Below are 22,618 nucleotides of genomic sequence, written 5' to 3'. Positions count from 1 at the left end.
TGTATGTATGATGAGCGCTGCAACGAGTGTGAAAATATGTCTGATTCTGCGTGGAAGGCTTATGAATCATAGGTACGTAAACTAGAACGTGATAGTGTAAGGAGGTCTTCCTCCAGGCGTGTAACACAAGTTACCCGTCCAGTAGAATTTATCCCTCCAAAGACCTGTGATGCCTTCGGGCCCTACAATAGTGTCTTTGGAGGGTAATACCCTATCTGTGATTCTTAAATCTCTGCGTAGCCTGGAATCATGTTTGCATTGGAAAGTTATAGTAGTGTAGTGAAGAATAGTGATAATGCCATGAGCGTTCATTCTATCGCGTAAGCGTATAATTTCTCATTGACAAAACACTACCGCGTGATGGCTCTCCCTACCTCGGTGAGGCAGAATGTAGTAGGGAGGTAGCTGTCCAAGTGTCTAAAATACTCTACGTTTGTTCATAAAAACTTACACAGTCAGATATATGTATATATATATCTGCCGGGTAAAGGTGAACAAGCGATGTTGTATCATAGTAATATTATTTTTGCCCTTACGTCATATTACTATCAAACTGTTGTATGGTTCAAGTTATATACTCATACCATAGTTACTCCTACGGAGGACAACCGAGAGTACGATTATTCTTATTACATTTAATCGGTTCTCCCTGCAACTATTCAGGGGTTGCCGGTTTCCCTATTTTTAAACATTTAAGGTATTGTTATGACAATACCAAGTTAGCCTTTTATATTTAGCAAATTCAGTTTCGCTTAAATATACTAGTTTGATGGATTTTGGTTTCTGCTCTATAATGATAGTAAACCTATTCATTCGGTAGAATGGTGTAGGTGGCAAACTCAGGCAGAGCAGTGCGAGAACGACGAACGTTCTCTGCTGTCACTAATGCGTAATGCCAGTGCTCAGTTCCATCTGATTGTCTGCTAAGCGCAGTAGGTTACGTCTCTCTCTCTCCTGCGGGATTGACGGACTAACCGTATTTCTACCCTACAATCACGGCCTTAGCCTCGGGTTGAAGGGAATTCTAGCATACATGGCTGAACATCTTCACTTTGCGAGAATTTTTTCATAAAAAAAAAAAAAAAAAAAAAAAAAAAAAATATATATATATTTGTGTATGTAGTATATGTATATATATAGATATATATGTATATGTATATATATATATGTGTGTATATATATATGTATAGTTATGTATGTGTAAATGTATGTATGTATATATATATATGTATTAGACCTTTTTCGGTTCTGTTTACCGCATGGTAACAGAATTCTGTCCGAGTCTACAGCGGCATAACACACATGATTTCCCTCGAAACAAGAAGGATGTGCAAGAGATGCAGTCAATTAGCTCGCCGAGACGTCCCTTGCTCGATTATGAAGGGGACTCCTTCCGCTGCCAAATACGACAGCGCCGAGCGCGACGCTCGGCAGGACGCTTGGATGGACGCACAACGTAATGCTTCTTCAGACATTCGCCGAGAATCAGAGAATAGTAATGGATCTCAGGAAGGAGACTTTTAGGAAGAAACAAATGAACAATCTTCTACAGTGTCTTCAAATTACTCCTGTTTAAGTGAAACGCAGCCTTATTAGGGAAGGAAACATGCTCGGTGAGGGAATGAATGAATTGCAGGGGACCATTTCCTCGCTGGAGAAGTTTGTTTTCCCTGAATAGACTGAAATTCACACCTCTCCAGTTTTTCCTGCAGAAAAACTGGAATAGCATAGATGATCTAGAAATGATTCTGAACATCTCTCATAGTCAAGATTCGTCTATAGGTGATGTCATGGCTCATAATCTCATAGAATTTGAATCTTGAAAGATTACTTTAGTCTTCAGAGACGTCCTCCCCGCGCAGGAGTTGGAACTCTCGGAGGGTCTCGCTCCCTCTGAGGAGAACGAAGACGATATAGGTCGCACAGGCGGCCGTCGTCTTTGGTTCCTCGGAGGGGGACGCTTCTCGTCCGTTAGCTCCTTCTGCTTTGCAGTCGTCTCCTGGGCAATTGGAAGACTTTCCGCAGTAAAAGAGAGCTAAGATGTATGATGTAGGGTCTCAGGGAGGGGGACGCTTCACGTCCTCTCTCTTTTCTACTGTGTTGCGATCTTCACCGGAGAGGACGTCTTCCGATGAGTATGCTTTTGAGCGCTTCGGTCGCTCCTAAGATATATCCTTGGCGGTCCATGTGAGAAGGAGGAGGGCTTCCCCTCGCCCATCGTCTTCTCAAAGGATCAGCCTTTTGCCTGAGAAGGAATGTTCTCCATCGAAAAGGAGGATTGTGTCTTTGCAACAACAACTTGTTTTGTTGATTGCAGTGAGAAAGGCAAAGCCACATCGCGAGAGGAAGGATGATAGGCTGCCAATCAAGAGTACAGGCAGTCCCTTCTCCTTCTCCTCGTTCCGCTCTTTCGCCAGTTGCCTTGCTCTCTAGTTTTCATGCAGCTCTCCAGAGGTTGTCTAGAGAGCACGGTTACCATCTTCCCGAACGTGTGTCAGTTGAGAAGAAGAAGAGGTCTTGGTTCGATGGCTTTGAGCCTCTTTTGAAGAATAGTTTCAGCCTGCGGCCCCTCAGTCTCCTCCTTCGCAATTGTTATCTTCGAAGGACGACTGGCTCATTCATGCCTCCACTCAAACGCGGTGTCTGAAGGATTTTCAAACAACTTAATCGTTGGTGAAGTCCCTGGAACTACTGGTGAATTTCGAAAAGTCACATCTGATCCCAACCCAATCCATCGTGTATCTGGGGATTCAGATGGATTCAGTGGCTTTTCGAGATTTTCCGTCCCAGGGACGTCAGCAGCAAGGCTTAGACAAAGTGTTAGCCTTCCTAAGGAAAGATTCGTGCTCGGTGAGGGAATGGATGAGTCTAACTGGGGACCATTTCCTCGCTGGAGAAGTTTGTTTCCTTGGGGAGACTGCACCTCAGACCGTTACATTTTTTTCTCAAGTACAATTGGAAAGAAAACAAGAATCTACACATGATCTTGGAAATTTCAGGAGAGGTAAAACATCACTTGAAATGTTGGCTAGATCCAGTGTAGCTGTCGGAGGGCGTGTCTCTCAAGCTTCAGAGCCCCGACCTAGTGTTGTTCTCAGACGCGTCCAACACGGGATGGGAAGCATCATTAGGGGGAAAGAAGTGGCAGGCACCTGGAGAGGGGAACAGGTGTCCTGGCACATAAACCTAAAGGAAATGGCAGCCATCTTTTTAGCTCTCCAGTTTTTCCAAGAAAAAGTCTCTTGTCGAAGAGTCCAAGTCAACTCAGACAACACCACAGCTCTGGCGTACTTGAAGAAGTAGGGAGGAACACAGTCTCAGTCCCTTTTTGCTCTGGCAAAGGAGATCTTGCTGTGGGCAAGGGCACTGGACATCATGATCCTTACGAAGTTTGTAGCATGAGTAGAGAATGTCTGGGCAGATCTCCTCAGCAGACGAGGTCAACTTCTGCCAACCGAGTAGACTCTGCTTTGGAGGTATGCCAAGAGCTGTGGGGGTTATGGGGATGTCCGCTCGTGGATATCTTTGCGACGTCCAGAACGAAGAGGCTTCCACTGTACTGCTCCCCAGTACTCGACCCAGCTGCCAGTGACGATACACACACTTCTCTGGGACTGGACGGGGATGGACCTGTACGCCTTTCCCCGTTCAAGATCTTAGGGGAAGTCATGAGAAAGTTTGCGGTGTCGGAAGGGACGAGAATGACTTTGTTCGCCCCGTTCTGGCCTGCGAGAGAGTGGTTCACAGAGGTCATGGCCTTTGCAGTAGACTTCCCGAGGACGCTTCCAGTAAGGACAGATCTACTCAGACAGCCCCACTTCGAGAGGTACCACAGAAGCCTCTTCGCTCTGAGTCCGACTGCATTCAGACTATCCAAAAGTTGGCCAGAGCGAGAGGCTTCTATACGTCAATGGCGAAAGCTATCGCCAGTGCAAGAAGAGCGTTTTCCAACGCAGTGTACAATCGAAGTGGATAGTCTTCAGGAGTTGGTGCAAGAAGAACGGCATTTTCCTCCACCACGACCTGTGAGCCAGATTGCTGACTTCCTTTTCTGAGAAGGGATCTAAAACTTGCAGTCTCTACAATCAAGGGTTATAAGAGTGTGCTTTTAGTTGTCTTTAGGCACAGAGGCCTGGACTTGGCGGACAACAGAGACCTTCACGATCTCTTGAGATCTTTCGAAACGATGAAGGTTCAACAACCCAAGTTGCCGTCTTGGAACTTGGATGTAGTTCTGAAGTTCCTCATGTCCAGTCCGTTTGAACCTATGCATGAAGTGCGAGCTTTTATGAATTCTTCTTGGTTCCATAACAATATGTCATAAAGGACATATGAGCTGTCACTTACGGGAGATGCAATTCGTGTTGACCTCCCGTTACACGAAGGATGTCAATTCAACCTACAAGAGATCCTTTTCTCTTGGTTGTTCGTGTCTGCGGATACGTTGCTGGGATAGGGAGCCGACACTGATCCTTAACTAGTGAGTTAATTTTAGTTTAACTCTTTTTAAAATTAAGCGCTAACCCTCGTGTTAGGATCAGGTGATTGGGATCGGTGTTGTGCTCCTTAATTATGCTAATAGGCATAGGTATATGGTCATAAGAGTGGATTAGCACCCATTGACAAATGCCAGTTAGGTTTTGCCGAGTAAGTGGATAAGACCCCATCGGCAAACCCACAAGAACTCTTACCCATAGGTCACATCCTCGCTGAGGCTCTTGAGACGAAGCAGACTCCTAAGCAATAGCTAGGAAGTCAACCTCCGTCTGAAAAGATAGGAACCAAGGTTTATAAGAGGTCCTTCTGATAACTTGTGGTGTTTGGTCAGGAAGCCAAGGTTACCAGTGTCAAAGAATGCTTTGGCTTTTTCTTGAGGGGCACCATCAAGGAAGTGCATTCATCCTGTCAAGACAGTGATATGAAAGTGTTGAAGGTGAATGCGCATGGACTGAGGGCTATTTCTACGTCGGTAGCCTTCCAAAAGAACATGGCACTCAATGACATCTTGAATCCCACATTTTGGCGTAGTAATTCAGTGTTTGCCTCTCACTACCTTCGGGAGGTGAGGATTACATACGAGAACTGCTACTCTTTGGGCCCATATGTCGCAGCAGACAATATATTGGGGACAGAGAGTAGCACTCTTCCTATCTTTAGAAAATAATATGTTAGTTTGGACTTTTTAATTTTATTTCTTTTTATTTTTTTATTTTTATTATGTTTATGTAGGTGTTTAGTTTTTTGTGGTCGGTTGGGTAGGCCGCCTTAGGCGGCCTTCCCTCCATTAGCCTTGGTTTTACGAAGTTTAACCAGATAGGCTAGGTCAGGTGGTAATGTTTTTGCTTCGCCCTCATAGTAGGGTAAAATGTTTTTGTCACAGTGTGGTCACGCCCCCATTGACAAATCATCTGGGAGCGCACCAGCTACATAGGTCACGTCCTTGCTGGCACCTCCAGTGAAGCATTAACAGCATTCGGTGTCTAAACAACACCTATATGATCTGTCACATTGTGGTCACGCTCCCCGTGACAGTTCATTTGAGCGCACCACCAGCTACACAGGTCACGTCCTTGCTGGCACCTCTAGGAATGCAGTACCGAAATTGGAGGTCTATAATATAGGATCTAGTTGCATTGTGGTCACGCCCCCGTTGACAGATCCTCTAGAACTCAACAGCTTCACAGGTCACTACCTAGCTGGAGTCTCTAGTAAAGCAGATGCAGACTTGGGTGACGGTACTCACGAAGTCAGCTATGCTAACAGTTAAGGAACCAAAATATCAATCATATATATGAAATTGTTTCCCAAAATCGAATCTGTCTCCCCCTTCCTCCAAAGGTGGGATTCAGCTATATATATATCTGGCAGGTAAGATTCGTGAGCAAAATGATATTGTTATGATACAATAAAGTTTGTTCATACTTACCTGGCAGATATATATAATCAAAGTGCCCACCCACCTCCCCTCAGGAGACAGTGGCACTAGAAAAATCTGACAGAAAATGGGAATGGTTCCTTACGCCCGCCTCCCAGCGGCGGGAATGGGTACTACCACCTGGCCGACCACTACGTGTGCCGGGAGTTTTGAAATTCTGTCGGACTTCGGAACAGAGAATATAGCTATATATATACCTGCCAGGTAAGTATACATTAAACTTCGTTTTATCATAAAAACTTCATATTGTTTACCTCCTTAAGTAAAACCCTGTTGCCAGTTCTCTCTTAACCTTTAAGTCGTCCCTTCTTAAGTCCTTAAGTCCTCAGCCATCTCCCAGCGAGGCAATATTTGGGACAGAACTTAGTGAAACTGACCGTATAAATCCTAATCCGTAATCTCAATCCCCGTTCTATTTGCTTATTACTTTTGAGACTTATTTGTTATATTTGCTATGACTTACACCCTTAAATTTTGCATATTATATTACATATTTTATTTGATTATCTTTTTAATTAAAAATAATACAAATTGGTAATTACCATGCAGGATGTATGTCTTATGACATTTTCTTATAATCTTGTCAGTAGATTACTTCTTTTTATTCTTTATTATTTGAATTTTCTGTCTGCCATACTATCCATTTCCTAAACAAGTTTGTAATATTTTGCATTTCATTGCTCTTCATTTTGTTTTCCCCTCATTTTCATTCATCAAATTAAGATTTTAAATTTCATTTCCTTTTTCTTTATTATATTTTAAAACCACAGAGTATTCTGCCTTATTTTCTCTTTTAAGGCTGTAATATTCTCTTTGTTTTTATAATTTATGCCTTTTAAAATTTTGCATGTATTACTAGCATTTTATTTGAAAATGTTTTTCATTTAAAGTAAAAAAAAAAATCTGGCATTACCATTCATTATTTCTTATGACATTTTCTTCTGAAAAATATATGACTTACAGATATGAAAACATATTAGTAAATAAAGATTTATTATAACAGTCTGGACTATGTTATTGATTATATATTGTGTAGTTGTTATTGTTATTTTAAGCATTGTCGAAGTATGGTGGGTGTCCTATGTATGAACAGCATATGGTTGATTTTAGGTGTCGTTTGATGTATATAAGTTGTGTTGTGACATAGACAAGACGGCGGCGGCTGGATGTAAACAATAACACAGGGCAGAAGGAGACACATGCGTGTGCTGTTTGGTTGGTAGGAGAGAGCTTTCTGTCTGGTAGGAGTTTTTGGGTCGTAAGTCCTGTGCTGTTGATCTAAGGTGATTTCTGGAGTATACTGGAGTTGGAGAATGCATACAGGTGGGTAGATTATACATGTGTAAAAAAGAAAAAAAAAAGGTTAGGCCAGGCTGGAATTCAAACTGATAGCAGAGCGTGGTTGATCAAAGATGCCTGGATCCGACAGTGAACAAGGGAGACTTGATGGAGAAGGGAATGTCCGAGGTTTAGTGGGGTACAAGAAGAGTACAAAGAATGGAAAGGTCAATTCGAAGATTGGCTATTTTTGTATGGAGAAGACAAAATACCCAGTGATAGAAATGAGTGAGCTTAAAAGGGAAAGCCCGAGAACTAGTGGAAGGATTGATAAAGATAAACTTATGGGTACAGAGGGTCCAAAGATAATCGTAGACAAAGTAGATAAAGCCTATCTAAAAGAGAATTACGGCAGAATAAAAAAATACATTCTAATAAGAAGAGAATCTAGTGAAAAGATGGCGGACTATTTAATTAGATAATAGAAGGCAGCATCAGTGTGTGAAAGAGCAATGGGGAAAGACGCTTGAAGGAGAAGTCAAGGGTTATCATGTAATAGAGCAAGCAAATCTCTCAGAAAATAAATAACAAATGGTATTATGGGCTTGTGGGCAAGAAAAGTTACGAAACAGTGTCGCAAACAATGAAAAGACTATTTGAGGGATTGGGAACTAAAGAGGAACGGGAATGGTGGGGGTCGCACAAGGCAATGCCAGTTCTAGGAGAGGGAGGGAAAACCAGAGATATCGGGGAAGATGGAACCGAGGTAGGGGTGGAAGAAATCCTATAAACAAAGAGTTGGAGGATGAAGGAAATTTAAGAGTGGACTAGGTTAGGAAACTATCGGAGGGGAGGGAGGAAGAGGTAAGTGTGATTATATATATTATATAAATGTTATTGGTACTTTATGCAGTGTCAAAATATGGTGGGTGTCCTATATATGGACAGTATATGGTTGATTTTTTATGTATTTAAGTGGTGTTGTGACGTCATAGACAAGATGGTGGCGACGTCGGTTGGATATAAACAATAACACTGGGCAGAAGGACACACATGCATGGACTGTTTGGTTGGAAGGAGAGAGCTCTGTCTGGTAGGAGTTTTTCGGTTTAAGTCTTGATGTGCTGTTGAACTTGGTGATTTCTGGAGTATACTGGAGTTGAAGAATGTGTATAGGTGGGTAGATTATACATTAGTGGGGGGAAAAAAAAAAAAAGGTGAAAGTTAGGCTAGGCTAAAATTCAAAAGTTATAACTAGTAAATCTAATGCATGTAATAATTTTTACTTTTTTACGGTTGTTGCACATGAACTCATCATTGGGAGAGAAATAATTTATTTACAACAATTATCACAGGAATTGTATTGATTCTATACAAAATGTACATTATGAAGAATATTCGTCGTCAGATGATCTTAGTTCAATAACAGGTATCCTTTGCAGCATTGCCTGTTCGCAAGTTCTTGGAATCCTTAACGGCATTTGCCCGTTTCACAGCGTGCTTTCTGTAGGAATGAATTAATTTCGCTACTGACTATTGTTCTTGGTAACCTAAAGTAAGAAGTCATTCTTTTTGGCAGAGTTCTCAGCTAAACCAGGCTTATCCAAAGGGTAGCTTAAGAAAAAAATCCATTAAACTTCATGGTTTAATAGGCTTGGCCCACCTGCATATTGCCTGTCAAAGGTAACAGGAAAAGTGGCAGCATCTTTTCAAACATCTTTCAGATTTATAAATGCGATTTCTCATTGTATTTACAAATAAAATTATAATCACAATATGTGAACACTTGAGTTCAGCAAAACATTTAAAAACTTTAAACTACCCATTTATTGATTCATGTGTTATAAAGGTATCCAAAACTGGATACTGGCAGATGTGGTAACAGGGTTCTTACCCAAAGAAAAAGAAAATCTCTCAGTTTAGATCTGTCGAACTATAGCAACAGGACATGCAGCTTATTGTGGTATCCGGACCACTTTATATTGAGATATTAATTTCAGTCTTACAGATTGTGCTGTAAAGTTTGCAAGATCTGCTAATGGTTGTAAGTTTAATTGGGTATTTCTCTAGTAGTTTGTCACATCATGTTAGCAGATGCTTTGTCTACTGTTCAAATGTTCTCAAAAGTGATTGACTTATGGCTTCATAGTCAACCCTCCCATAGGGGGAATAGTGCCATCAATGCACCTCATGCGGTGCAATGTAGGCATTATTTAAGGTTCTTTGCAGTGTGCCTTTGGCCCCCAGCTGCAACCCCTTTAGTTTCTTTTACTCTACCTCCTTTCATATTGCCTTTCTTCCACCTATCTTTCCACCCTCTCCTAACAATAGATTCATAGTACAACTGCGAGGTTTTCCTTCAGTTACTCCTTTCAGACCTGTTACTGTTAATTTCCATTTCAGCACTGAATGACCTTATAACTCCCAGTGCTTGGCCTTTGACCTAAATTCTATATGCAACTCAACTCATAGTCAACCAAAATTATCTCTTATTGCTATACTCAAATTAAATTTACTTGGTTGAGTTTTCATAGAGTTGAAACATTTTCATTAAAAAATTGAAAATTAAGACTTTTCCTGTTCCTCAGTCAGACTTTATTTGGTAAGCTCACATTCCATGGCAGCTCTAAAAATAAAAAGGTTACCCAGTGCTTGGGATGGGCCCATGTGAGATGATAAATATAATTTCACTCCATTCTTATAGATTTTGTGTGTGTACAGTGCGTGCACTTGGTTTACTGAAAACCATTTCTGTGTAATACATTTGGTGCATGTAGTTGTGGAGCTTCGGTAATACAATTGAGGTTGGTCACATTACCTCCATGCAAAAGCTGTCTCTTCCATCCATTTTAACGTTCTGTTCCGTGGTTGACTTTGGGGCTCTAAATCCAACCAAGATTAAGTTGCTAACATGGTAGGTACCACAGTGAAATTTCTTTAATTTTGGCCTCCATTGTTTGATAGATTTTTGAAATTGAAGTATTAAATGTATTACAGTTGTCAAAAAGGTTATAAAGTTGTGTTAATAAATTCTGGGTTTTTCCAAGTGTTGTCCTGTTTCCTTGAGGAATAGCATGCATGCCTCCTTGAAGGTTGGAAACCTGTTTGCTTGTATAGTATTACGTAAGTTACCCTGTTGTTTTTCAATGGAAATTAAAAAAAAAAATACAGCTGATTGAACTCATAGTACTCTGTTATAGCTGATTGAACTCATAGTACTCTGTTATAACAAATATACTAATTACCATATATATTTTATGTAACGCAATCTCGCTTATCATGCAACCCCGAAAGTTTCACCCTTAAGAAAAATTTTTATGTATCGTGTATGAGATGAGTTCATTTTTTGAGACATTACAGTAGGCTAACATATTTTCCTCCATATCTTTATCTATCCCATATTCTAGTCAAGTAAGTTGATAAATTAAAAAAGAATACTTTAAGTATCCTTAGTAATGTTATACTCCTAAATGCGTATTGCCATAAACAACGGAACAAGAAACTGCTGTTTTTGCTATGAACAACAGAATTTGATAACATCGGCTTTGCTTGCATTTCAATCATCATATGATGATAAAATGACATAAAAAATAACTAGTTATGTTACAAATGACAAAGTATAGCTGAAACTGAAAAAGCAATGTTCATGCAGCTAACGACAATTATGGTGCATTGGCAACATGGATGAAACTCCCATAAAACTTTGGTAAAGTACTATCAAACTAGACCGTAAATAAAATTTGAGAGAAACTTTAATCAAAACGATTGGTCATGAAAGTACTCATTTTACTGTTTTCACTGATAAAAGCTAAATATTTAAAGCTAATATTTGTGATGAAATTAAATTAAAATAACAAACCGAATGTGTGTGTGTGTGTGTGTTTTTTTTTTACACAAGCAGGGCCCATGCAACATTAGCAAAAAAATCACTTTGTATAACAAAAAATAACTTTTTCATATAAGTAGAGTTTCTAGAGACTCATTTACGCTAACTAAAGCAAGAAAATCACTGATTTGAGTTCAGTATGGCAAAATAAACATTTCATAATTGCCCCCAGCTGATATTAAAATCAAAACTTTGATTGTTATACTGCTTTTCTATTTTGTTGATGATGATACCAGTGCCATTGCAACCTATAAGCAACACACTTGGCTTACCGTAGTTGCTGAACTACTCTGAATCACTCGTGTGTAGTGACATTTTTACTTTATAAGTATTGTCTTCATGAAAAAAAGGGGAAAAAATACTGACTCTGGAACCCTGGAATATATAGGCATAATTTACATTTGATGGTCTTTGGTTGCCTAGAATATACAGGCATAATTTACATTTGAGTATAATGATCTAGCATTGATAGGTGATTAGGGTGCTTTGGTTTTTGGGTTTACCTAGGAAATAATTTAAACTAGGAATTGTAGTCAGGTCTCAGTCTAAGCTTTTTAGGTAATAAAATCAGAAAATGCAACCCGTAACTTAATCCTACTCTGCAATTTTCCAGTATTAGAGTCATAAGCATAAGGTATATTTTACTTAATCATAAGCAAAAGCTTTGTCTCTGCCATCTTGACGTTCTGTTGAGTGGCAGACTCTGAGGCTCTATATCCAACCAAGATTAATTCTATATCATAGTACCAAAGTAAATTCTTTTACTTTGGCCTCCAATATTTGAGACAGTGTATTCAAGTAAGCAGATGGAGTGTAGAATCTGCAATTTTGATGAAAACCTTTGCAGACCTGTGTAACGGGAATCTTTATCGTTTTTCCACATATTTGTGAACTGCAGCATGAGAAGGAAAGCTTAGCTATACAGGCGATCTTGGTTAATGGCGATCCAGTTTATAGCGCCATAAAATAGACAATTTATGGTTCCACAACATGTCAATGATAGAATTATGGCGCCATAACATACATAACAGAGGCGCCATTAACCAAAACTCTGCTCCATAAGTATCATAATCTCCAAGAGCAGTCAGTGAGTTTGTTTTATTAATGTGTGTATCCAGTTGAAATCATGGAACAATGGAATTTTTGATAACCTTTGAAAAGTAGTAGCAGAAACAACTAAACTTATATAATCATGCTTCAAAATGCCATTTACTTTTGGATAGTAACAGTTAACATATAGTACTTAGTTGGTGTTTGTACACTGTGAAGGTTCAGGGCAATGTGAGAGTAGGGCCTGTCAATGTGTAGCACTGAACGAGTAAGGCTTAATCTACAGATAAGTCTTATAAAAACAGATGCTAAATGAACTTGTAAAATTTGGTTGGTCTACATGGTCACATGTTAGTCCTCTCACATTTACATACAAGTTAATTTATTTGCAAAAGATAAAATTGTTAAATTAGTTAAAATTAAGTCTTCCCCCAAAATCAACAGTGTGCGCTGCAGAACTCACACCCAACAAATAGCACTAGACATAATATCTAGGAAGAGGGCAATTTCCACCATAATTTTCAGTGACTTACAAAAGCACTATTGATGTTATAAAAAAATAAAGTACAAGTCTCAAGAGGTCTGGATAAACTAATCCTTTATAATATAATAGTAATAATTTACAACTTAATAACCATCTCGATCAGACTGCAAACATGAATACAGTGTTCTTGGTTTTGCGTTTTCAAATTATTTTTTCATAAGGCTATCCATTTTGCAGGTATTATGTTGGAATAGCAAACCAGGTCAGATGTTAACCCTCTTACGCCGATTGGACGTATTAAACGTCGAGTCAAAATATCTCCCGTATGCCGATTGGACGTATCATACGTTGGCTCAAAAAAGTTTTTTTTAAATTCGCGGAAAAATACTTATAGGCCTACCAGCCAAAAACTTTTGAATCACGCGCCTTGGGGGATGCTGGGAGTTCACGGATCAAGGCATTGTTTTGTTTACAATCGCTACGCAGGCGCGCAAGCGCGAATTTCTTTCTTATCGCACTAAAAAGTATCAATGACACATCTCAAAAATTATTCCGTCACTTTGACATAATTTTTGCACCATTTTAAATTATCCTTTACATGAATTATTATATATGAAAATGTGTGCAATTTAATGTAAAATACAACGAAAAAATACTCATGATTGTAGCTTTTATCAGTTTTGAAATATTTTCATATAAATAACGATAAGTGCAAAAATTTCAACCTTCGGTCAACTTTGACTCTACAGAAATGGTCGAGAAACGCAATTGTAAGCTAAAATTCTTATATTATAATAATATTCAATAATTTGCCTTCATTTTTAAACAAATTGGACGTCTCTACCACAATATTTTGATTTATGGTTAATTTATGAAAAAACGTTTTCCTCACGTTCGTGCGATAACTCCTCCGATAAATTTTTTCGTGCGATTGTCCTAATGTTTGCACCCTTTTAATTTGCCGTTACATAAAGTTTTATATATGGAAATGTGTGCAATTTCATGCACAATACAACAAAAATCAACCCATGGTTGTAGCTTTTATCAGTTTCGAAATATTTTCATATAAATAAAGTGCAAAAATTTCAACTTTCGGTCGACTTTGACTCTACCGAAATGGTCGAAAAACGCAATTAATTGTAAGCTAAAACTCTTATATTCTAGTAATATTCAATCATTTACCTTCATTTTGCAATGACTTGGAAGTCTCTAGCACAATATTTCTATTTATGGTGAATTTATGAAAAAAAAAAAAAAAATTTCCTTACGTCCGCGCGGTAACTCTTCCGAAAAAATCAGAATTTTTTTTATGCGATTGTCGAAATGTTTTATATATGAAAATGTGCGCAATTTCATGTAGAATACAACTAAAAATGATTGAAGGTTGTAGCTTCTCTTTTTTCGAAATATTTGCATATAAATCACGATAAATAGAAAAAAAATCATGTTCGGTCAAATTTGACTCTACGGAAATAGTTGAAAAACGCAATTGTAAGCTAAAAATCTTACGGCCTAGTAATATTCCATCATTTTTCTTCATTTTGAAACAAATTTGAAGTCTCTAGAACAATATTGTGATTTATAGTGAATTTTTGACAAATATATTTACCTTCACTCCGCGCGCCAATTCGCGGCCGCAAGTCTCCGAAATACGTACATCGCATTATCCTAATACTTGCTCCTTTTCATATTAGCCGTTTTATTAAGTTTCGTATATCAAAATGTGCGCAAGTTCATGAAGAATACAATTAAAAAATAAGTGAAGGTTGTAGCTCTTTCCATCTCCGAAATATGTGCATATAAAAAAATATATATATAAAAATTTCGACATTCGGTCAAATTTAACTCGTCCGAAATGGTCGAAATCTGCAATTCTAATCTAAAACTCTTACAGTATCGTAATATTAAATAATTTGTCTTAATTTTGAAACCAATTGGAAGTCTCTAGAACAATATTTAGAATTACGGTGAATTTTTTAAAATAACATTTTTTTTACGTCCGCGCGTTACGAATTCGTACATCATTTTGTGATAATATTTTTCCGGTGTTGCTTTAATTGTTTTACTATGTATTATATATCAAAATGATTGCAATTTAGTGTACAATGCAACGAGAAAAAAATAACTCGTTAGCTTTGACCGTTTTTTGCACAGTGTGATTTGAATACAATTATCTATGATTTTTTTTTTCGCTACCATATGTCGCATTATTTACATATGATATTATTTTTCATTTCTGATGATTGCATACTAAACTTGAGGCAATGACAAAAAAATGAGCCAAAAATTAACTCTTAATCTTTAAAACTAAGCGTGCTGTGATTTTTTTAAAACATTATTTTTTCCGCTTCCGCGCTCACTCCAAACCGGCGCCGGCATACAGGAGAGGTTTTGATTTTTAGGGCTTCGGCGTAAGAGGGTTAAGAGCTGATGTTGCATAAACAGCACTAGTTAAGAAAGACTTGTACTTAGTAAAAAGAAGTGAAAGCTAATGAATATAGTTATGAAAAGGAATTTAGTAAAAGGAAGCAAAAGTCCCTGTAGGTGGTTAGTGCATCTTATGCTGTGCAATGTATTATTGGAGGTTCTTTGCAGCATACCTTAGACTCCTACCTGTGACCCCTTTCATTCCTCTTACTGTACTTCCTTTCATATTCTCTTTATTCCATCTCCTAACAATAATTCATAGTGCAACTGCAAGGTCTGACCTGTTATACCTTTCAAACCTATTGCTATCAATGTATATTTCAGCACTGAATGACTTCATAGATCCCAGTGCTTGGCTTTTGGCCTAAATTCTAGATTCAATTCAATCAATATAGTAGTAAAAAGTGAAAACTAATATATGTATAGTACTGCATTTCGGTTCATATGTGAATCGCGTTAACCTTTGTGGTAATAAATTTTAGTTTGCTCGATTCTGACGATTATAAGGATTACTAGTTTCTATAGTTTCTGGAAATTTTTGTTATAGTTTTTAAAAATTTGTATATTGATATAAAAAAAAATATATCTTCAACATTTTCGTAAGGTTGTCCACTGGGTTCAGAGTGTTTAATATTTGTGTTGATTATTTGCTCCATATTACTGGGTTTTTATTTTATATCTTAGTTAAATTCATTCCAGAGTTACTGGTTTTAGTCTATTAATCCCTAATATTCTATAGTTTCCAATTTATATTTGTCCTGAACCTTACATAGTACAGTAATGTATACCCCATACATTTAATAGGGCCTGTCAACGTGTAGCACTGAAAGAGTAAGGCTTGATCTGCAGATAAGTCTTCTAAAAACAGATGCAAGATGAACTTGTAAAAATTGGTTAGTCTGCATGGTCACCATGTTAGTCCTCTCGCATTTCCATATAAGTGAATTTATTTGTGACTTCAGGGCATACCATACCCTCTGAATAGGTGATATACCTTCAAAACTTCAAATTTAAGATTGATGCTAATATCTAACATACACTGAAAGGTATATTTAAAACTTGTGGACTGTAGCTCCAATTTGTTTAAAAGGGCAAAACATGTAACCAATTTAAAGGGGCACATGCGAATATATGTCTTCTGTAAGTAGTAACACTGCTTATTTTTGTTATCTCGACAATATTTTGTGTGGTTAGTGTTCTTTGGCATCTCTCTACTCTCTCGTACAACAATGACTGGCAACAACAGAAGTGCACCTTTTTGTAGGAGAGTCACTTTATGTCATTTTTGTAGGTTTTTTTGGGTCAAATAAAATGTATTTATATATGTTTATCAGTATGTCGTGGGAAAGCACTTAGAATATTCTGTAACCAGCAGGGCATAACCTGTCATTTGGATTTAATTAGGCTGGCTTATATTATTTTCCATTTTGTGTTGATTAGACTTTTCTCCAGGTCTACATATATAGTAATTATTTTATTCAGTGCCACATAAAGATGGCAGTGGTATTATGATTGTACCTTGAGAGTATTAAGTTGAAATATTACATATTTATTTGGTATGTTACATTGTTTAATACAGTGGTTGGGTATAGCTGCCTAATACATGAATAACATGCCATAAATAGCAAATTTGGTATTGAATCCCCTTTCTCAAGCCATGTCTCTAAATCTAATTCATAGTACTTTTACCTTTAGGACCTGTGGGACTTTTTCTTCTAGTTTAGATTGGTTGAGAAAATAAACGAAGGGAATTTTGTGAATAAGGGAAAATTGTTGCAAATATTGTAGTTTAATAAGACCCATCTTAATACAATTGATGTAAGTAGATGTGAACTTCTTGGAAGTGGTATTGCTTAACGTATGCTTGGTATTCACGATCAGGGTTACCTTTCAGTTCGCTTGCAACCGTTTGACGGATGAGCATCCACTCTTCAGTAAAACTGTCAGTCGGACAATCGACACGAGGTTATCGCCCTCAATTCTTGCATAGCCTTAGTTAGGCAACACTATATGGCAGTGATGGAAACTGCTGGTCGATAAGGTGGTGGCTTGTTTATGACATTGACTGTGAAGCCTACTTTCATTCACTAGTAGCACCTTTCATTAAAAGGCAGACACTGCCCTAGGCCTATACTAAATTGTCTTATCACATGGAAATATTTTTTTATTATCAAATTTGGACTCTCCAATGGTCTACAAATAATGCCGCAGGGTTTAACAATTAAGTAAATTACGCCTATACATTATTTATTCATATTCTGGGTTGAGCAGTTTAGAGCCTTCCAAGTAAAAATTTTGATGGCAAACTCATAGAATTGTTGCTTACCCATCCACATGTGCAATCACTTGTCAGTTGAGTGGTACAAATTTACAGAATTCCATCTGTTCTGGTGACTGACTGCCTACAAACACAAATTGTCATCTACACGTAAGTTTTAATGTGTTTCAATGAGCTGACAAGTGGACTGGCAGGTAAACCTGATCATGGATATGCAGGCTTAGAAGAAAAGGTAATATGTATACTGTACTGGGTGTTGCAAACTCATAGCCCATAACTTGTGTGAAACACAAGTGCATCCAGTCTCTTCATGTACAATTCAAAATAAGAGGACACTTGATCACTAAGCAGATATTCTGTAGGAAACACTTTTAAATTAATTACGGTGGGGATTGTTACAAAATTATTCCATGCAGAGTGGTCGAGACATTGTTCGTGAATTGGCTTAATAAAAATAAAACCAGGGTCAAAGAAAAATCTTAAAACAACAAAAAAGTGTGATCACAGTAACTGTGTATTTCCGAGACCAGGTTCAGTTATATTTTAGCTGAAATAATTTTTTCCCTGCAAGCATGGATTTTGGAAAAGTAGCCAAGTGTTGGTGGAATTTTCAGTAATACAATATACCAGTCATTAATTTTCTTTCTTAAATTCTCAAATTCTTAGCTTGACCGGGTGGTGGGCTTTTATAACTAAAGGGTAGCTTAGAGAGAAATCCTTTAGACTTCATGGCTTAATAATAGGCTTGGCCATCTTATCTCCTGTCAAAGGTAACAAGAAAACTGGTGGCGTCTTGGGAAACAATTGTCAAGTGTATATAAACTACCTATTCATTGATTCATGTTTTTAAATTTAGTAGAAAAATAATGGAGTAAGTAGAATTTAGTTGGGCTGCTTGGTTTTTAAGCCAGTCCTCTCACATTACATACAGTATTCAGTTGTGGATGGATGTACAAGTTACCAAATGTTCTTATACTTTAGGTAAGTTGCTGGGAAAGATGTGGATGGATGTACAAGTTACCAAATGTTCTTATTACTTCAGGTAAGTTACTGAGAAAGATTTTAAGTAAGAGTTTTTGAGAGACCAACTACTGGTAGTATAATAGCACAAGAGAATTAAAATTAATAGTAGTATTTAAACCAGATATTGGCATTTTTGTCTTCCTAGTTCACAACAACCTAGCCAGTGTGGTACTTAATGTATTGAAATTAAATTGTCCTCCTATTTTTTTGAGCAGTGTGGTACTTAAAGCAGCTTTTTGAAATATTAAGATTTTTATCGTAACAATGCTGCACTGATTTTCATAGTAACTGTATTGCCATGCCATTATAGCTGGAAGAATTATGTAAAAATGACCTTTTGAATCCAATAAAGTTGTCTTAAAACAAAGTAGTATTATTGCCTGTGAAGTACTTATAATCCTAGTATTTGGAAATATGTAAGATCATGAGGAATGGTGAGAGACTGATCTGCCCGAGCAAGATCATGAGGAATGGTGAGAGATTGATCTGCCCAAGCAAGAACAGGGGTACTGAGGAGTAGAAATGGTGAGCCCAAACCGCTGCCCAACCAAGAGCAGAGGAATGGTGGTTTGAGACAAATTATCCCTTCCTTGAAAAAGAGTGCACCAACTCTTCAACAGTAATGAGACTATCCTTAAGCAAACCTTCCGCATTTCAATGAGGTGACACTCGATGGCTGGGGGAAAGTGTTTAAAATTGCATGGCTAGAAAGGACTATGGCGGTTTCAAATTGCATGGCTAGAAAGGACTTGGCTGTTTCAAATTGCATGGCTAGAAAGGACTTGGCTGTTTCAAATTGCATGGCTAGAAAGATAGCAAATCCAGTCTGCTGTGCTGTCTAGCTCCCTCGCTATGCTTAAGATAATATCAGATGTGCTCAGCCTTCCTTATTACAAGTTGAGTAGCAGAAAAAAATCTTTAGTAGGCATGACCAGTAACAAAGGAGGAAAAGCAGATGGAGCCGGGAAGATTATTAGCCTATTTCCAGAGATGAGGTAAGTTTTATTTTTGTTTGTACATTGTTTACGTTGCCCAGAACCATGGTTATTCAGCATTGGGACCTACGGCTTTACGTGACTTCTAAACCCCATCGAGAGTGAGCTATCACCAGAAATAAACATCTCTGACCCCTCAATGGAATGCCCAAGAATTGAACTCTCAGCCACCGAGGTGGCCAGCCAAGACCAAACTGACCATGCCACTAAGGTGCATGAGTTAGGTTTTCTTCCTTAATCTCTTCTCATATTCTACCCAGTGAGACAACCATGCTTCCTTAATCTCTTCTCATATTCTACCCAATGAGACAACCATGCTGTATATTTGCAAGAACGCTCAAAGGAACATTATCAACACCTACATGAAATGCATGCCAAGTGGGGGTCCTCCAATAACAAATTACAATAAGGCTTATCCTTGGACTTGCTTTCTTCAATTTCCATACACCAAAGTTTTGTGGAGCGTAAACCCCTTAACAACCCTTCACTGGAATTTTTTTTTTTGTCTGACACCAGAAAATAAAAATGGTACAGTAAAAAAAAAAATGTGAGAAGAGGTACATAACTACGGGCTGCTCTAAACCCGTGCCGGCACAGACTGCTTAATCATAACCCGCCAAACAGATACATGACCTTAGAGAAAAAATGGAAAAAAAGGGAAAAACGGCCATGTTACTAAGAATAAAGAACCTGAACAACCGAAAGCATGAAACAAAAACCAGAAGCATGCAAAAGGTGCAGCAACTGCAAACACAAGGGAGACAGTAGGTCGACCCAGGTCACACATGACTATAGGCTAGCAGTTAGTGTGCTATACTCCAGATGTGAAAGCTTAGGTTTGTGTTTGTGTCAGAACAAGTAATTTAATAAAACCACTTCAAAGAAGAATAAGCATTAGTGCAAGGTCTTTGCAGCTTTCCTTCAGTGCCCTGTTGGGATTCTCTAAATATACACTGGTTATACTAAAAAAATATAGTACAACTGTAATATTAATAATTATAATGCTTACAAAGTTAATGTTTGTACAACCAACCCACTTCAAAGCTGAACATTACTAGTTTTTCAGTAGCCCTAGCATGTTAACACTACTTATTCCAAATTTTTTTAGAAGTAGATTTCACATTTACTTCACACAGCTCTATTAATTGAGAATAGGGTAAATGTTGAAAACCAGCAGTCACACAAGTATATATTTTTAATAATCACATTTCCTCTAAAAGCTGCTGCTTATCTGGTTTGATTTAATCTTAAGTAAAAAAAAAAAAAAGCTTTAATAGCTGTTTATCCCCTGCATATGGAAGTCAAAATTCTTACCATTTCATATATTTACAGTACATTACATTCATACCGAGCTTTCTATACTTAACCATTCGGAGCATTATGGTCTCTGGTACAGCCACACTGTATCAATTAACCATTCGGAGCATTATGGTCTCTGGTACAGCCACACTGTATCAATTCCAATTCCAAATGAAGCTATTGGTTGCCAAGTTGGCAGAGGAAATCTGCATGCAACAACAAGACCATCAGCGGACAGCTCTTGGACCAATTTCCTTTCCAACTGTGGCATCTGTAATGATATATAAGAAAACTTTTAACTTTTAAATATACAAAGTTATAATAGGTCTAGGGCAAAATAAAGTAAATATGAGGAAGAACAGAACCTTGATGGTCATACATTATGTATTATATGTCGCCTTATGCTCCTGGGACTTAAGGATTGACTAAAGGTTATCTGCAAATAAAGTAAAAGGTAAATAAGTTTAAATGAGATGATGATGAATCAGTCATGAACTTTACTCTTATGAAGTTGAAAGCTAAGAGAAGTTATTTGAAAATGGTGAATAAACATGGAACAGGAGAGAGAAAACCTAACAGTATGTATTGCTAAAAAGTACAGCATGATGGAAATTACCAAATTTGTAAATAATTTGTATTTTTCATAACTAACAAACCTGAGGTCTTAACATTAGGATTTACTAGCGCCAAGCTGGAAACCAGTAGAATTAAAATTACACTTGTGAGATCCAGGGACTATTGGCATCTATACCAGGTCACGGGGGCATGTATACCCAGAATGCCCATGGCTACCTGTGACCCACCAGTTATATTTCTAACCCAGTTTAGACTGCTAGAGGGTTGGTTCGAGGTGGGCCTTTACCTGTTAAGACCTCAGGTTTGTTAGTTATGAAAAATACAAATTAGTTACAAATTTGGTATTTGTTCACATACGGAACAAACCTTCGGTCTTAACATTAGGATAGACTTACTTATTGGAGGGAGGTAAGTCTCTACAACTGACTGGGAGTTTGCCACCTTATCCATTTCCGAATATATAGGGAAATTCTAAGAGAATGGACAATGAACCTAGAACCAAAGATATAAGCGAATCTATTGGTTTCCCTCACTGGGTGTTGATACCATTCCATGGTTTACTCTTGTCCCTTGCAACTGGATCCACCTTCACCCCTCTCTTCCCTATTATCTAGAGCAGGGGTCTCCAAACTTTTCAATGTAAGGGCCACATTATATATTTCCACATTTTTGCGGGCCAAAGGGAAAAAAATCAGTGTCAGTAATTTAATTTCCTCAAATATTACAGTATAAACATTGAAAAATTAAAACATATCTTGTTGGAAAAAATCAGGGTAAACTAAATAGATTCCTGCCTTTAGTTTTATGCAACCAAATTAGTGTGACGAATGATACGGACGTTTTGACTTCAAAGTTTCATTGAAATAAAGTTCCAGATTAGATGATCCAATTGTAAGAACTGATTTCAAATGATCATCAGACAAATTTGCTCGATAGTTAGATTTCACATACTTCATTTTGGAAAAAATGAAGTATGTTGTACCAAAAATGGACACAAAACTACTAGCAAACTTTATCAAATTTGGAAACTGATCTGGCTGCAGGCATTTATAAAACTCAATCAGATTTCCTTCTCTATACTTATCTTTCAGTCTGTCATCTGCCTGGAGATCAATAATTTCCATTTGAAATCGAGTTGGAAAATTTTCAGCATTGCAGTCAAATAGATTATGAAAGAGCCTGATTTCATTTTGCTTTGGCATCAAGGTCAGCAAATCGCTCCTGAAACTGTTTTTTCAACTTTGAAATTATTTAATTTGCAAATGAAGAAGGAAAATAAACTACTTCCTGCATGAAATTTTTCACAACATGGAAAATGAGCAAAATTCTTAACTTTCACCTGGCCTTCAAGTAGCGCAAGTTTTGTTCTGAATGCCTTGACATGAAC

General features: G+C 37.7%; 1 protein-coding gene and 1 long non-coding RNA gene across 5 annotated transcripts in view; one reads left to right on the top strand and one right to left on the bottom strand.

The window, feature by feature from the left end:
* The window catches only part of LOC135226638 (uncharacterized), a 45,824-nt gene extending 27,096 nt beyond the window's left edge, over nt 1-18,728 (top strand). The window contains exons 16-17 of the long non-coding RNA XR_010317261.1: nt 8,190-8,306; nt 18,320-18,728. This is a non-coding gene — a long non-coding RNA (uncharacterized LOC135226638). The remainder of the gene's footprint in view (nt 1-8,189; nt 8,307-18,319) is intronic.
* Nucleotides 18,729-20,532: 1,804 nt separating this feature from the next.
* LOC135226604 (ATP synthase subunit C lysine N-methyltransferase-like) overlaps nt 20,533-22,618 on the bottom strand; it is a 99,275-nt gene continuing 97,189 nt past the window's right edge. For 3 of the 4 annotated variants that reach the window (XM_064266331.1, XM_064266314.1, XM_064266337.1), the window contains exon 6: nt 20,533-20,926. In XM_064266331.1, the coding sequence (XP_064122401.1) occupies nt 20,783-20,926 (144 nt within the window). In that variant the 3' untranslated portion in view covers nt 20,533-20,782. The remainder of the gene's footprint in view (nt 20,927-22,618) is intronic. The other variant, XM_064266322.1, reaches the window with a different exon arrangement.

Source organism: Macrobrachium nipponense, chromosome 20, assembly GCF_015104395.2.
Source record: "Macrobrachium nipponense isolate FS-2020 chromosome 20, ASM1510439v2, whole genome shotgun sequence".
Classification (NCBI taxonomy): domain Eukaryota; kingdom Metazoa; phylum Arthropoda; class Malacostraca; order Decapoda; family Palaemonidae; genus Macrobrachium; species Macrobrachium nipponense.
Note: the sequence above shows the minus strand (reverse complement) of the source record. Positions and strands in the feature narration are given on the sequence as shown.